Raw genomic sequence first — 19,474 nt, forward strand, 5'->3', positions numbered from 1 at the left:
CAATTCACTCTAAAATCAAAAATGACAGCACCCTATTGAAACTAGCGAACGAAAATGTGCTATAACGTACGTATGTAAAACGGAGATAACACATGCGGGTGCGACGTCCTCTTAAACAGTTTTATAATTTATATTTACCTATATATTGGTATTATTAGGCCGAGGTTAACCTAACATTACTTAGTACTCTTATTATACTCGTACATAATAAATCTATACCTTTTATATAATACACCTCGGCGCTTACACAATCACAGCGTGCACTTATTACTTACAGTACTATTTATTATATAACGTCGGATGTAGCGATTTCGACGGGATTTGCGTTTGTGCGAAACGTCATCGGAGCCTATAACCATAATGTATTGTAACCGGACCTCGGATCATTAGGTACACGCGGTGCGGTCGAGTAAAAAACATTACCATTTACCACATTCTTATATGTATGAAAATTAAAAATAAACGTACCTTGCCACAGCATTAACTGTACTTACCCGATTTAATATATTAGTATATTATTTACGTTACAACACGAAAGCGGTGTATTATTGTCAAATGTCAAGTGCATGGACGTTAAGAAACCTCTAAGAACAAAAATAATTAAAAATATTACATTTCACCACGCGTGCTGGGCTGAAACTTTTGTTCATCTCTCCGACCGATTTCACATCACGTATACTATAATATTATTATAATTAATTATTATTCGTTTTATGTGGATCGATTAAACGCCGTTCACCCACGTCCGTAATGCGGACGACCACAAAGGAAAAGGACTATAGAAAAACCTCAACCCTCCTCAGTGGTATTTATGTATGGTATGATCGTACTCGTGATTGTGTTAGGTTGATTGACGGATGCGGTGCAGTGGTATAATAATATAATAAATATTTTTTCCACATTAAATCTACAAATATATATTATTATATACGAATACGATATCATAATATGATATAGGGATTAAGATGTATAAAATAATCGTTCCGAAATCGCGGTGGCGTATAAAATTCGACCGGTTGCTCTCAGCTGTTCCATAATAATATATAGTAATAATGATTATGATTTATAATAATATAATATATCATTATCTGATTTAACCGGTGTGCCGTGATATTATAATTACATTACACTCGGTGCGGCGAGCGCGGATGACGTCACAATAATCATTTCACCCACTTCGTACCCTTTATGTGCAGGGTACATATAATATATATTTTATAGGTACGTAGTTGGGGGGTGGCGGTGATGACGCTAATCGCCTTTACTACCTTCCCTTATTTGAATATAAATATTATAATATATATCACGCATTCACGCCCGAGCTAAACTGGTATTCGCGCGTTGTGCAAACGTACAACAGGTGTGCGGCGTATGCTGTGCACTATATTCACCCGCCACACGCGTTTAAATAAATTATAAATAATATGCATACCTATGGCAAATGAAACATATCAGCGCCCGTCCGATTACAAGATATATATAATATAATAATAACAATAATGATAATTGATAAAATTATATTATAACATACGTAATTACTAATTTAGCCTTTACTCCGCCTTGTTATGATGTATTATAATATTATTATATAGGTACGTCATACTCATCACTACCATCGTATTTCCCCGACGATAGTTGTTGCGCTGTATACGTAGTGTTCTGTGGTAGTAGTGTAGTACGGACATAATATTATAAATATTATATCATACTGTACGAGTCGTGTATATTTGTTGTCTTCGTTTATTTGTAATCTATATAATATATATGATAAATATTTTTCTACGAAGATTGACTGAGTTCTCAAACGCTTCTCGGCAACACACCACATCGCTACGCCATTATAATGAAATATTACATCCGAATTCGTGCGCATGTATATTTTAACGCCAATATATTATATAAATATAGATTGTATACGCGCAAATAATATTATACTGAACCAGAAATTTACACCATTATTATGCACGCGCAGGAAAGAATTAAACGAATCTACAACAACTGACCTCGGTAAAAATTATTATAATAGGTACTAATAATTCGTGCCCAGTGTAATTCGTGGTGACGGTGACAACCGTCGATTTCCGATAGCCTTCATCGTTTCCTATGGATATCCTGCACTTTATAACACTACTATTATATTATTATGATTATGATTATTATTATTATATCTATATTATATACTCGGTTATCGGGGGAGGTTTATCTTTACTCATTTTTTCTTTCTTCCACCACCACATCATACTCGTGTTTTTATATATAATATAATATGTATTATATTGTTTGGATGAGCGGTGAGGATGATGGCCACCTGTCATGTTCCGGTTTAAAATATCAATTTCCGTAATTAATATACCGTATTCGCTCCCTCTTTGCGTCCGCCCCACTCTCTTTATCACTTTCCTTAGCTACTGCCCTTCCGTCGTGTTAACGAATAGTCGTGGGAAGTACCCGCGTCACCCCGAGTCACGTCGTATGTCACGCGAAGCTGCTGCTGCTGTTGTTGCTGAAACAACTGCCGTGACCGCATTAGCGCAGTTCAATTTTTGAGCGGCATAAACAATCAATTTTCAGACTACAACGCTGATAATAATCCTGATGACGTGTTCAGTTGACAGTTAGAACAGTATACAGGATGAACACTGACGAAATCGATATCAGATCCGTGACAGAAAGTGTGGCCATGTAGGACATAATATGAAAAATAATTCTGGGATGAGTTTTGATTGATTTATAGCTAATAAATAGTTTTGTATATAATTTAAACCAGTAGTTATTATCTTGTAGTTTTCACGGTTTCTTGGCGTTGATGTACTTCATGAAATATTTCGAGATATTTTCCTGCAACTCCAAAAACCAAAAAACCGAAAAAATTTGATTATTTATAAGTTTATAACGAAATACCTGAGTCTAAAGCAGAAGAAGATAATTATCATAAAATCAGATGGCCAAATCAAACTGCACGTGAACGGCTGGAATGATACGTTTCGCGTATTCCTCAGGTACCTACACCGGCTACACCGGAGGTAATAATATTGCAGTTATTAATAATATTACGAGCTGCATCTAACCTATTACGCCTCGGCAGTCGACCGTAAAGGTGTACGACGACGAAGACGGCATAAAATATGTATAATATTATTACACGTTTCTACCATCTAATAATTATTATTATTTATTATCGTCGTTGTTGTTATTATATTCAAACATTTCTGGCGCGCACGCGCTGGACCGACTCCATCCAATAAGAAACGACCGCCACGCTCAACATGCGCCCGGGCCCGGCTAATCCCTCCGGCTCCGGATGTCCGTATTGGCGACGGGTTCACGCTAAGTAATCTTCGTCGTCTCGAAACAATAAAACCTTATTACGGTCTGCAGTCACGTGTGTGTGTCTGTGTGCAGTGTTTAAGTATAAGGTATATTATACTATATAGTACTATATTATTATTTTCATTATATGCCTACGTCGGCGGTTGTTTGGCACGACGGGGTCGTTACAAATTACTATTATTTTAATGCAACGGATAAATCCGTTTTTTATGTACTTGTTAGTGTATTACCGCTGCGATGATGATAACAATATTACGCCTTGGCGCTCGCCGCAATGATAGCGGTTATAAATAACCAAAAATCTAAAGCTAGCGGATGCTTTCGGATCAGAGCGGACACCGGCCGGGTGACACGTGCTACTCCGCGCCGGTACATAATATAATATCATTATGGTCTGAGTTGACATAAATTATTATTACGTACATACACCTAAACATTTAATGCCTTAATATTACGTAGTGAAAAATACCTTTTTACGCAGTGCAAACCGTATTAAAACACTATACGTGGTCACGTGGAGGGTGGGATTAAGGGACAAGCGCACACATCACACGCGCGCGGTTGTTAATGCGTCGGATCTGTCGGGTGGTTTTCACAAATTGTATTTTACGATTTCGTTTTACAAGGACGTTTCGAAAATCCCAGTCGCCTATACAACGAAGTCGGTCGGTTTTCCTCTTTTTTTTTCATTAATACTCTGTTCGCTTTCCCGACGTTTCCTATGCATCTCCAGCGTACGACGTGACGCCGGAAACCTCATCTACGTGTAGGTATAATAGGCAATAGCTAACGGTTACTATGCGCGCCACGAGCATGAAACGTCCAGTCGTTTGCGTGGCACAGCATATCTAGAGATCCCATAAGAATACACATCCACAAATAACACTATATTATAATAATAATATAGATTTGATGATGATGATAATAATACTAATAATGCTTTATATACATATAATATACCTACATGTGCCTGCGCATCTGCAGTAGTTAAATTCTACCGATATTCCAAATCGAGTACCCCCGGCAATAATATCGATCGTTCGTCGGAGCTGTACTATAATACTGTATATAATGTATACCTATGTCGCGTATCATAGTTCTGAGTGCGTCGAACTCGCGAACAATGGACGTACCGGCCGCGGCACTCTGCCGTGGCATCACAAGACTTCAGCAGAATATTTCCTCTCTTCACGCGTTCGACCATTGTGTATAGGTACGTATATTACATACACTATAATAGTCTATACACACCAATCACACTGATGTATTATATATATATGCAAACGGTAGTTTTTAATTAATCAATCTGACTTATCGTCGTCGCTAATAATTAGCCTTGGGACCGATGACACCTATAGTTGAAATCGCAGCCGCACGATTTACACAATATACGCAAGCGATAGACGATGAAGATGCGAGGCGGCTGCAATGGCTATCGACTGAAAAAAAAATGCAATTAACCATCTTGAGTTCGAAAACCGACCTCGGCCAAAAGGTCAAACTCGACAAAGATAATGTATGTATTTTTTTTTTCAAAATATCTGCACATCGTATTACATGTACTGAAATATCTGTACGTATGTAGTATGAACTATATAGGTACAAAACGTTTCGATTTTAAATGTATGGTTTGTATTATCCTAGTCGGGTGTTAATTCTATACATATTATTAGGTATTATTGTTTGAACCCGAAATCTGATACTTTTTTTGTGATCCTTTTTTACCTCTGCAATGAAATTCGATCTTATATTTTTCCATTTGCGAATTAAACCATGAATCGCGCGCTATATGGGTAGTGATTAATTTTTATCGTAAATCGTATAGCCGATTGATTTATATTTTTATTTTGACTCGATATAATTTTGATTTATGTTGGGAAAAAATACTAAACTAATAATATAAAACTTTGTATTATTTATTAAGTACCTTTATTATGATCACACTATATTCTTTCAAGGAGATTTAGTAGGTACCTGCCTTGTTTGTCATGTTACGTCCCAGGTTTGAGTGGGCGGCATGTTTTATAGCTATATAGGTACATATTATACAAAACTATGCAAAAATCTCAATGTAGGTATGTTATACACTGCAGTTCAGCAGTTGTACTTATACTCTTGATAGTACCTATATTGTAGTGATTGGAAAAAACCCATCGGAATGGCTCAACTAAACTGTCAACGAATCAAAAAAACAAAATACGCTGGCATGATGAATGGATACGTTAAGACTCGCAAATTCATTTAGTCGAAGGATAATAAAGAAACGAACAAATTTCGCGCTGTTTGCAATATACAAAAATTATAATCTACCGCGCGTTATCTAACCTACACATTACAATATTATAGAAGTGACTCGATACCTGGTGTAATTCACAAAAATACAAGCTATACAACTCAATACTAATCGGTTCTCGGTTCAAACAGTCGAATACCCGAATGCGACTTTATCATAAACATGTATCGTGAAAAATAATGACATTTCTGCGGACGTACGATGGCAGCGTAGGCGTTAATACGCTAAGCAGCTGTAATGGTGATGGTCTGGCATCTGCAGGCAACAATAAAATATATCGGGCACAGTCGGTTTAATTATTATTTACGATCGGTCTAGGCACGTTCGTATATTATATATAAGAAACATTATATGTCAGTGGCGTATCGCGTATGTATAATACTGCAGCAGTAAGCTGCAACGACGGTCGTGCGGTCAATTGCTAAACTCCATGGACGATAAAAAATAATTAGTTATACGTATATAATATCTATAATATACGCGTAAGTCGCGTCTAAGCACGCTGCTATACGCATTTAACGAAGTAAAATCGACCATGACGATATTGTGTTTATAATAATGTGTATATCGAGTGGTTTATATGCGTCGTTGTTCTCGATATTTATTATATTATGCATTTATATATAGGTACGTGCGTATACATCATGTATATTGTATATATGACATATTTATTGTATACTATACATAATATATTAATATATGTACATGCGTTATATTTATACATATAAGTGGTATGTATACGTGCGGTCCTCACGTCTTTAATAGCCCTAAACCGATTTTCGTTTAACCTCGAAAGCCTTTTGTGCTGTATTTTAAGGACGCCTATGCGCCGAGCTGGTTCTCAAGGAAAACTGACCAATTGTGTGCGGTTTCCACGGGAGGATGCATTGTGTATCTCGTTTATGGGACGTGTCTGTTTCTGACAGACGCAAACGAGCGTGTGTCCTTCATGTGAGTTTTCGGGTTCACCGAGCACTGCGGTGAAAATCGCTCAAGCCACAGTTTGTTTGTTAGACTCGCCCTTTGCCCTCATCAGACAGTTGTTGTTAATAAGGTCGACACATTGAGCAACATACGTTATATTCTCAACAAGGCACACTCTATCTACATGGAGGTAAAAATGGGATTAAGAAATCACCCGCGTGGGTAAATTAATAATGCATAATATCGTTTCATGCCGTTGTTATTTTATAAGTTATTGTACACAGTTATAATAGAAATAGTCTTACATTAGCTCGTAAAATGTGTATATCAGCTATATATATGCCATACATGTGTTATTCGAATTAATTATTATTTACATGGCGGTGGGCAGAAACATGACAAAATATTCTAATAATTTACTGCAATACTCCTGCTGATCTTTTTGTATTTTTATAATCTCTGGGTATACTGCAGTATTTATCTTATTACACGTTTGTTAGTATGCCCTTAATGGTAATAACATCATAGAAATGAATTGCCTACTTCCTCTCTGTACACACACTCACACTATCTCTTTCGTTTTCAATCACGTAATATCTAAACGGTATATAGGTACCTACGTAATAATTATATGAAGTGAAACGCGAAACGTCTTCAATGCCTGCGTTTTATCATTTAATACGTCGTCTGATCATATTGTATTGATATATTACATCGCATTATTTGTATGACTATAATATTCAAGATAAGATGTATGTTCAGTAGGAAAAGGTCGTTTTACCTGTAAGTTCTTATATGACAGGTAACGGATCGCTTCTTTTATAAATAGCCATGAGGTCTGATAGTATATTATATAGTATTTGGTAAACTTTTGTGTTTTGACTACCCAATAGAGAAATGTTTTACATTTATTCTACCATGTATATAGAGTAGAGACATAGAGTGCACCATGTGAGGATGTGACATATTATTTCATTCGACAATAATTATTATCAAATGTTAAACACCCTGTTCAACATTATATTACACTATTATAGATAGCTGATAGGTACATGCTTTCCATACTACATTTTTATTTATTTAGTGTATCGAGTATCTAGTATCTAGTATCTAGTACCTGCATGAATTGTTACCACAACTCACAAGCATATTAACATATTATGAATATCAAATCATAAAGTACGACATTTGCAGGACATATAGTAATTAGTAACTCCGTAATATTATACGCACGCGATGTTTAGATCACATACAATGTAAAATGATGTGTGTAAATAGGGTAAACCCGCATGGAGTATAATGAATTAACCGGACTATAATAATATAAACGATACCACAGTTCATTATAAAATATTATGATGATGGCTCGCGCTTTTATATTTATTTAAACACGTCAAACAATTGATGAGTGTTTAATCGATTAAACACGGTGTACGAAAATCTCCCACGATGCCTATACTTGTGTATTATTATATTAAAAATACTGTAAAATACACGTGTTATTATATCCAGTAATGTGCGGCTCACAATACTAAAATAGTATATATGTATACTTACTATACTTATTGTGTATATGCGCGATGGAAGAAGCGCGCGTCGTGGGAAAATTTGATCTTATTTATTTTTTCGTTTGAAGATTAAAAAAATATGATATAAAAAACATCGTATATGTGTGTTGTTTAAAATTACGTTGTTTACGGCTTTTTTTATTTATTTTTTTTTACTAAGTGCCAAGAATACACAAGTACACCTATATTATATTATATAGGTAATATATGGTTTATATGTGTATATGGAATAAATGAATTGAAACACAGAGAACAAAGTTGTCTTTGCACGCTCGGACATGGTTTCCTAATGGAACACCTTTGTTGTAGGTCAACCTACAATACGCAATACAATGCAATTTATGTACCTACGGGTTTTTTCTCCTTTTTTATATTTTATTTTCATTTTGTCTTGTTTTCAAATGTGATCGAGGAATGACTAATATTTTTGCATCGTTACATTGTGCAATGTGCATAATGTAGTATAGGTAGTTAATATATAATGAGTGAATAGAATGTGTTCGTTCTTTCTGGAATTAGTGTAAGATGATGTGCAGATAAAATATCTACGTGCAGTTAGCAGACTAATAAATAACACCTAGTGGCATGGAGTTGTTTTCGTACAAGCCAAAAATTATGGAGATACTTTACGATTTTTGTCAGAACTATGTATAAACTATTTCAAAACAAAAGTTTTGCCATAAATAATATCCAAATATGGTTTATATTCGGCCAACAGCCGTTTCAAGGATATTTTATTTCCATTTTCTTTGACATTATAGTACTGAGACAGCACGGCTTAGGAATTAAGCCATGTTATTGAATAGGTATTCAGATGTTTTGATAGTCTTCGTATAGCAGCATGTCCAAACGTATATCGCAGCCGAATTCATTTTTGTAACCTTCATAATATTTTATATTAGGTACCAATAGATAGATAACATATATAAGTGTAATATATATTATATACCATATTATTACCCTTTCATTGTTGTGGCTGTCATATTCCAACAAAAATCCCATATATAAACCGATACCTAGCTAATGCGTTTCAAAATGTGTACGTCGAAATAATGAATAATGGTTTTCATGACGTGATTAGACAAACATTGAAACATGTATCTATTTAATTTGTGTGGTAAAAATATTAAATACTTAAATTGAGTTTTCTAAATAACATAATTTCTTCCTCACCCTGTCTATGTATTAATTGTTTAATCTTAAAATAAAAAAAATGGTACAAACATCATGGGAATTATGTATAGTTTGACTGTTTTATTTTTCGTAAAGATTAAATACTAAATAGTAAACCGTATAATATTATCATGTTATAATAATTATAATATAGAGATTGAAATTAAATCCCATGATAATATAATTTATGCATTTTAATTTGTTTATCTACTGTATTGACATTATTTTTAATTATTTTACAGGCGGCAGCAATCTGATGGACAGCTTTATTGTCAGCACGTCAGGACCTGTGCCACCACTGGACATCATAAGGCCAAAGTAAGTAATTTATCTAAAATGTATTTATCACGTTAGACACTAAGATTCCCATAATATGGCTGTATAACATAATGGAAATTTTTTTTTTTTAATTTTCCTAAATGATGAATAGACAATAGCACGAAAGTAAAGATTGCTTATAGCGTGTTTATTAAACTTCACCTCCACAATGGCAGAGTTAATTTAATTTATAAACAATACATTCGTCATTAAATAATATGTACTAGGTATACACCGGTAAAATATACACTTAATAATAGCGACATTATTTAATTTATTAGTGATACAACAATTTGTTTTGCTTTTTATATGTGTTTTATTTTGCATAATTCAGTTATCCGAGATTTGAATATTATAATGAAACTTTTTATTCTTTTGTTTTCGTGTTGTAATAATTTATCCTGGCCCTTGGGTAGTTTTAAATGAACTCCAGTTCTTAAATAAATAAATATTATATATAATATATATACGCGTACAACAAATGTCACCTAGATGTTTAATAAATTTTGTCTCAGTTACGCGTTAGGGATTAAATAGCATTTTATTTTTTTGCGTAACAGTAGTGCTTATAAAACTCCATAAACCAACAACCTAATCTAGCCTTGGTAGATTGTTTTATACAGGAATAGGAAAAATATATTACATTAGGTATTAGAAATACAAAACAAAAATACTGTCGATCTCTGCCCGTATAATATATACATATTTATGTAAGTATACCTAAGTGCAGGTATAACTGAAAAAATGTAATAAGACCAAATGCTCGACATCAAATCCCATTATTTAGTGAGTACTACCAACAGTTAGGAATTATATTTTACTCTATGCGCGTTTAAAAATAAAAACAAACAACTTTGTAGGATAGTTACTTTTGTTTTTACACCGTTAGCAGCCCGCAAGCACGCTGGCTACATATTATGCTAAGGACAAAACCATCAAAACCAAAATTCGTTAGCCTAGACACATAGACAAAACGTATTTTATAACTTTGCTTAGACTTGACTATATTATTATTGATCACAATAATCATATTCCTGACCAACTAAGTTAGTTTGAATATACTGGTATTCGAAAATAATATAAAATTTGTATATACCTAGTTTAAAATTAAATATTATGTTATTCAATAATATTCATGTCTGATTGAACGAAAACTGGTCAAGAAACTAAAGTAAAAACTTAAAATATTATTATAAATTATAAAAATACTGAAGTGCTTTTTACTCCGGCATTAAACAATCACTGTATACAAAGCCTTATAGTTTGTATTAAAGTTTGAAAAAAAAGTTCCACTTGAAGTGCAATCGTAATCCTTAGGTACTCAGTGTTGTCGTAAAAACTATGAACACGATGAAACAGATTCACTAAACATAGGGAAACGAATCCTTGGAAAGATTATAAAATTGAGAACGACGACCTTTTAAAATAATGGACTGTGAATGATCTGGAGAATTGAAAAAACCGGGAAAAATGTTACTTGTGTTCACTCGAGGGTCAAACATGAAATGTACATGGCAAGTGCGGCAACACATTAATATTGTGCAAGTTTTTCTAGATGGATAGCGAGAATGGTGAACACTCCCTTCTGTCAGGTGCCATAACTTTGCAAAATTAACACTAGCTCTGAGATGACAGCTATTCGTATTTATTAAACAGTTGATTCACCAAGCTCACTCACTTTTTTTCTTTAATAATGCAGTGATTTAAAATCTGATTATTGAAACTTTTAAATATTATACTTTAAGAACATATTTTCAAATTTTTAATATTGTTTGTACTACTATAGAAGACTAGTGTCTTCTGGAGATACTAACTTCCGTTTTTTAAATAAGAACAACCCTTTTCAACTGTACATTGTTTTTTTGAAAAATTTGACGTATCAGAATAAAAAGTTGTACTACGTCATAAAATGATGTTTTTGAGTTGTTTAACTTTGTTTTCGAAGGATAATAGGCCCATGGTAATGAGTTTATAAGATATGGTGATTTAAATATTTTGAAGTAGGTACATCAACATTTTCAAAAAAATATCTACTACCTAAGTAATTTACAGTAAAAAGGTGGTTCTCATTTAAAAAACAGAAGTATGTATAGCCACAGCATTCAGAACACTCCTTAAGTAGTACAAAAAAAGCTTAAGAATTTTAAAAATTTTCTTTTTAGTTGATTCAAAAATTCCAAAAATCAGAATTTAAAAAAGTTCATTATTAAAGGAAAAAATGGGGGTGAGCATGGTCGGTGAATCACTCGGTTTTTAATTTATATATTCATTTAAATTTGTTTTATTTAATATTATTATGAACTATACGCCGTCCATACAAATCTGGCAGTTCTATAAAAAAAATACGTCGTTCACAAATAGCGCCAGCTATAACAATAATTTATTCTCCGAGTAAAAGCCTCGATAGTTACGTAATTACATGTGGTCCTAGAGTTACGTGTAGAGGGGGTGGGTGGCGCTTTGTGCATATTATCCAGTTTTCCCGGATTCTGGTTTCGTTTGTAAATATAACATAATAATATTAAAGGCTCGTATAACATGATGACATAATATAACGCACACATTGTAATGATATCATTAAATCGTCGACGAACATAATAATAATATTATGATACATAATAATAATATAATAATATTCGATCCAAGCCGGGACCTTCGCGATTGTCGAAGCCGCTGTCCGGCAACCCGCGCCTCACCACCACGCCTTAGTCGAAGTCGTCCACCGAGAGACCCATTAGCAGACTATGCGGTAATGGCGACACCAGCCGGATCGTATTTTATATAATATTATATATATACACACCAACGTTTATATACACAGTTTGTGTATCACACCACAGCGAAACATAAACCCGTTTGCTTATCTGAGTGGTGTACGTAGTGGGTACCTATATATAGATGGGTGCGTACTCGCGTGGAGTAAATTGTGTGCGTCGGTCTTGTTGTACAACGGTCGTTTGTCGCGCGCTCGCCAAATGGATTTATGCGACTAGATAAGTATCGACAAGAATATGTAGCTATATAATATCTATACGTGTGTAGCGACAGAAAATTGAAAAAGAATACATAAAATAAAATAACATAATAATAAGCGCGTTCCATGTGTGTGCGTGTGTGTGTGTGATGATATTCGATAATATACGACTCTACTTTGAAGGGGGAGGTGGCGGCAAAAAAGAGATGTCACCGTCCTGCGGTGTGTGTGTGTGTATTGTATATATTATATCTATGTAACTATATAAGTGGCTAAGCGGCTTAGATCCGTCCGATGTGAGCGCGTGTGTTTATGCACTTAATGTTTCACTAATGATTAAAATGAATAAAAATAAATTAATAGAGATAGACGCGCTTCCGGGTGAAACGGATTGTGGACGTCTCGGCTGCAGCTGGGAACGTCTATAGATCGTCTATAAGATGGTGTACATAACTTGAATTTGTTATAACTCGAGTTGTTGCAGTTTTGAACTGGGGCGTCGATATAATATTATTACCTATAGGTGGCTAGGACGCTAGGTATCTATATACTATATTGTATATGCATAGCATACATATTATACCGCAATAGTGGTAAATGCACGTTCGGCTGCATGTCCGAAAATATATAACACGCATGACGCGTTTATTTTTTTATTAGCGTTTTATAATCACGGTTTTTTTCGACTAATTTTTGTGATTTTTTGTCTACCAAGTGTGGTCGTATAGTGTATACCGTAATATATATTTTTTTAATAATTAATTGTATCAAATCAAAATAATAATGAATATTAATTTTAAATACTTGCAAATATTGAAATATCGAATATAGAGCAATTATTTAAATAAATATTTCTTATTATTTCATTTTAGAACAGTTTTTTTCTTTTTATATACTGATTTACCGATGTACATCATCGTGATAGATATACCCATCTTCACCAAATCGATACATCTCTTGAATTACGTCTTCTAAGTTATTACTAAGGAGTGCATTTGTATAACAAATTCTGTATAATATGTAAATATTTATGTTGTTTTTTATCAAAATATTTTTTAAAAAACCACACCATCCCATTTTTAAATTGTATTATTTACAAAAGATAAAAAAATAAGAACAGTTTTATTATATTTTATATTATTACTATTTTAGTTTTAAAAACTTTATTAAATAATACATAGCTAATTAGTAATTACTAATTAGTAGTTATTTTTATTTGAATAATATCTAAACATCATTTGTTCATTCTTAATAATCAGATGCCATTTAGATGGCAATTATTTGATGGTATATAGATAGGTAGGTACTCAAAAGTCGATGCCCATTACAGAATCCACCACAGCTTTATTCCGGAAAAATATTTCTGTACATGCAAGAAGATTGAATTTTCTGCAAAAAAATAATCAACCATAATATGTTTATACTATTTAGTTGCAAGAAGAAAAAAATGTAAAATATTCTCATTCATCACATCTAAAATATAACAATATTTATGGTACTTTTTTGCAAAAATGTAATGTTGAAACTTATAATTTAAAAAATACTTATATTTGGTAGGTACATGAAACATTTTTTCCAAAAACATAAAAGTAGAACGAAAAACAACTCATGTGTCTATTAGGGACTATTACGTTGAAAAAGCCTCCTCACGTATTGTGTGCGAGTGTATATTATTTTTAACGACTGCATAATTAAAATTTGTGGCTTTCATATCAATTAACGGGCATAGTGCAAAATTTAAACCCACACACTACCGTTACAAAAACACACACACACACGCACACGTGTACACTCTTTGACGCGTATGAAACCAATTACCTACGCTATGTCTATAATAAATATACATGTAGATATAATATATATATATATATATATATATATATGTATATAGAGCTTTTGTATATAAACATACGCTATGTACATATTATTATATTGTTTAGTACCTATATACAGAAGGTTCAGAACAGCGAGTTCGGTCATTGTCCTAATAGAGAAAACGTGACTGTCGCGGTTCGCAATATTCCGCAAGGTATTGGCCAGCACATTTTTTTGTTTCGATCTTATGTCTTACACTGTAGTTGGCAATTTAAATACAAGATATTTTTTAAAAGTTATAAAGCAAATATCTATTGAAAAACTTTTTCGTTACGCTGCGCTGAGGCTGCAAGTTCACCGCAATATTTATTCATTGTGTTTTCCCAGTTGTGTATACCTACAGTTTTATAATATTATATCGAATATAAACTTTCGCAAGAAGATTAGACGAAGCGTTATTAAATGGTTTTACAGGTACCTATATACCTATAGTATTCGTGTGTCTTTTTTTTATTATTGTTATTATTTTCTTTTATTTTTTGAAAACTTATTGATAGTTTTCTCGTTATTATTATACGTCGGTACTACAACTCTGCTATCACGGTGTTTATTTGAATTATTTCTTTTTTGTAAATTTCGTTTCTAAACACCGTGCGTACAGAGAGTTAAGGAACGAGGTCTCGCACAGGTTCAATAATATTATATAGGTAGGTGCTCGTGACATTATTCGGTGTATATTTTAAAAGAGTCCTTTTGCTGTTTTGTTTACAGTGCCTACATTAATAACTAATAACGTTGAAATTATCTTCACAGTACTCACGTAGGTAAGATAATAATCGACTCGTCTAAGAAATAAGAATATTTATAACTTATAAGTATAATGTCATGTACGTCGTGCGTAATGTGATATTGTACCTCACACGATACTGCTGCAGCCGGATAACGTTTAAAATAAATGAATAAATAAAGAATCACGGCGGTCGGCGACGACGATGACGAGTCTCTGCAGCGGAACACACGTCCGCGTTCATTCACGATTATAATGCCCGTGAAATAAGAAATTAATTTTATCGGTTTATTATTTTTTTCCATGTCCCATATATCGAAACACTTGATATGCCGTACACCATCACTATATTGAGTCCTTGTAGGCGGTGGTTTGTTGTATTTGTTAATATAATAGGTATTCTATTATTGTGTGTTTTTTTTTCCGAACGGGTCGGCGCTGGTTCATTCTGCGAAACAATATAACATAAATTATGTAGTAAAATCGGCATCATCCGTTTCCGCCAAAAATCTACATTTTCCTTTTCCCCGGCCAATCACAGTATAGGTACCTATCTTTTCTATTAGGACAGCAACTAGCAGTGGTCAATAGACAATAATCACGGTAAAGGTGTAATGGTATTTAGCAAATAACGGACTGTGTCTATCTAATCGTGGTTATTATTTATATATTTACTGACTTATCTTTTTTATTGTAATGCACATGTTATATACATAGTAGTAGTGTTTATATGTATGTTTTCATCAAATTGTTAGTTAACATCATGACTAATTTCTAATATTATAAAAATAAGGAAAACAAAATTATTTGTTTGCGCCTCAGCGGCAAGCAGTCGAAAGGATATAATATAGTGACTAAGGTTATTATAGAAACTTTATATAACTTAATAATATTATGCTGTGGTTATATCCTTACATTTTGTTAAAATATTAAATGTAACATATTCAATTTTTAAGCCTTTATGTAGGTATTGAAATTGAACATTTTTGAACAATTATTATTTTTTTTTTTTATTAAATTAATTCGCAAATTCTTGTGTTTGGGAATAGGTATTGAAAGTATAGGTATAATAGGTATTGAAAAAAACTATTTTACTTTAAATAAATATTTTTAGTTATTTTAAGTTGTTACCTCCCCCTCTACACACCAATTGACAATTGTACCGAATTTTCGGTAGTGTGTATGTTAGGAAATGGTTGGTAAAAAATTGCTCATTGTTGTAAAATGATTCTCCGCTATGCCTTTTCAGTTATTCCAACACATATCACTCGAGCTGGAAAAATATTTCATAGAAGCAGAGCAGGGCGTTTAATCGATAAGTCTGTGGTCAGAACCATTATTATTTTGTTGTATTATAATAAATAATATAAATATATAATATATAAATTATGGTGCTTGACCGGACAGCACAGCACAATATATCTGCATCAGCGCTGAGATTTCGATTGAGCGCGTGACATCCGGTGCAAATAAAATACATAGGTACACAATATTATATATTTTATATCTGTTTCTCTGGCAGTCGGACCCCTTGCAACACGCAAAAACATTTTCTTATACAAATAAAACGCAAAAAATGGACGAATTGCACCATTGTAAAATGGCTATTCTTCGTACAAGTAAATATAAAATATAACCGCATATATAGGTATACCAGATACCTACATATTATTATAGGATATGTCGATATACCTATATGTCTGGGCACTGGGCCGCAACAAAGTATATCGAAATATTGAATTTGGATGTGCTCGTCAAAAATTCTCGTCATCCAAATATAAATGTATTTTACCCATCCAATATATTTGTATACGTCACTGTCAATATAAACGCGTTGTTAAAGGTTTAAACGAGCGGCGATATATTTCAATAAAAGCAATTATCTACCTATAGTTGCGCAGTTATTAATCACGAACGACAAATCGTTTGTGCGGACAGACCTATACCTATCGACAGTTATTTTTTTTTTTTTTTTATCATCAATTAATATTGTTATATACTTAAACTATACTCAGACACAGTGTGCAATAAATATTGTATTATGTTTAAATAATCGTAGGTGCGTGTGTGGTGTGTGTCGATCGTATAGGAGCAGAACTTCAGTACAATGGTTAAACTCTTGTAATGTTTGGAAGCTTTTCTAATGTATTGCGTTAGCGGCGATGACGGTGAATATGCGAAATTTTGAGTGAACGAACATTTCACGAATGTTGTTTATTGTACAATGTACGTGCATGCTTTTCATCATCACGAGGGACATCGATGAAAATTCCATTAACTCCGTTTATTTTCAAAAGCGGCTTTGCATAACTGCCTGAGTGGGCAGAAACAAAAACTGATTTTCCACTCATTTCTATAACAAACGCTCGCGAAATACTTGCGAATAAAAATCTGTATATAATCAAAAAGCATTATTAATTATATCCTTTTCTGGAAAAGGCATTGCATAGGTATGTTTCAAAACGAACGATCCAGTCGAGTAATTATACAGGTCAAAATGCCATTTAATTGCATTATTCAGGTCATTTCCCTACACTAATCTGGAATTTCGAGTACAGACGGGAAATTGGTTTTGGGTTTAATTCAATTCTTATATATATGTATTAATACTTCTTAGGTATTCTGGTATTCATGTCGTTTATTGGAGAAAATAATAAAATGTATTAAGGGAATCGATTTTGATGTGTTTCAGTGTGCGACTCAAGATTTGTTCGAATTACTCGAAAGAGTTCAGAGCAACCGATTGGATGACCAGAGATGTGTTCTACCGCCGTACTTCGCTCAAGTAAGCAAACATCACGTCCAGCTATACTTTTATATGCTTGATTAAATTGCATGCAACTATATAATTAAGATTTAAGGCGCATATTATACCATATAGGTTTATTTATTGATTCTTTAAATATATATTTTTTATTTTATTTTACAATACCCCGAGCGAGTACGACTGTATAATAATGTGTATTATATTCTGCACAACATGCAGCATAATATTATAGTCGTATAACATGTTTGTTATCTTAAACAGCTCGTGTGTGTCTGTCTGACATGCATTATATGATATATTTATAGTAACAGGCGCCAACTAAAATATTTAGTCTTGTCACGGTATCGGATATAGCTATGGAATAATATGTTTATTAAACAACGGAGACGACTCAACTCCTTTAGACAGCGTATAGGTACTTAAATTTAGGTGTTTTAGTAAAAATAAATATATCATGTTGATTATTTTACGCCTATATAAGATATATACACATAGTATAGACTGCAACTTATATTATTATAAGCTGTGTTATTATTATAGATAAACAACTAATAAAGTTATCTCTCCTTAATTTACAAGTTCTAAAGTATTTGATATCAAAACTTCTCGATATAAAATATGCCAATATTCATATTTCACTCGAAAAGCAATAAAAAATATTTATCTTTCTCTATTTTTTGAAATTTAAAACCGCATGATAAATATTGGTTATAAAATAATGATAACCTAACGTTTTCCCAGATTTGGTTTATGACAATTTGCTTAAAGAATATTTTTTTTTTTTAATTAACAATTAACACACTAAAGAAACAAAATCTATGAAAATATAATTTTTGATAATAAATTTGATTCATTTTCAACGATATCTTTATTGAAAAGAATTCATATAAACCCGGCCATCTACTGCATCTATATAGTATAAAATGTTCAATTTCTTTGGGTTAGTTATCCCACGTAGGTATGTTCGTCTTGGTTTATTTGGCGTTCTTTATATTAAATTATGAAATGGCTCCGGACAATATCGATTAGAAATTACCAGCATTACAGAATATAATAATAAAAAAATCATATCTACTCTATTATATTTAGGCGACTCGGCTCCTTTCGCTCATCTCTGCGCAGGATAATGGGGCCAATCATTATTAATTTGAACTTGAACGCGACTACAATACGATCGCATTTGAATAAACAATTAATAATATGACAAGTATATTTAAAGCTCGGTTAAAAATGGTTAACACCTGCGAGACCATTATCCATTTATATAATATTTACGTGTTTAAAACTGAGGGTGTCATTTCGTTACCAAAGCGCATTATGCCAATTATAATGACAGCTATAGGTAGTGTGACAGTTGTTCGTTTTACCTTCGTATTTACAACGTTCCGGAGGGAAAAACGACTGATTACAGCGTGTGGGGGTATGTGTGTTGAAAATATAAAAACGGAAAGATGAAAAATACAAATAAGGTTTACTGGGAATCAGCGACAGGGTCACAGTGTAGATCTGACATTTATCCCAGGAA

At 33.0% G+C, this 19,474-nt stretch overlaps 1 protein-coding gene across 1 annotated transcript in view; it reads left to right on the forward strand.

The window, feature by feature from the left end:
• LOC115033701 overlaps nucleotides 1-18,481 on the forward strand; it is a 127,335-nt gene extending 108,854 nt beyond the window's left edge. Inside the window, exons 2-3 of the mRNA XM_029486976.1 lie at nucleotides 9,531-9,606; nucleotides 17,875-18,481. Coding sequence (XP_029342836.1) covers nucleotides 9,531-9,606; nucleotides 17,875-18,012 — 214 coding nt within the window. The 3' untranslated portion in view covers nucleotides 18,013-18,481. The remainder of the gene's footprint in view (nucleotides 1-9,530; nucleotides 9,607-17,874) is intronic.
• Nucleotides 18,482-19,474: the final 993 nt, after the last annotated feature.

This window comes from Acyrthosiphon pisum, chromosome A1 (genome assembly GCF_005508785.2).
Source record: "Acyrthosiphon pisum isolate AL4f chromosome A1, pea_aphid_22Mar2018_4r6ur, whole genome shotgun sequence".
NCBI classification, from domain to species: Eukaryota; Metazoa; Arthropoda; class Insecta; order Hemiptera; family Aphididae; genus Acyrthosiphon; species Acyrthosiphon pisum.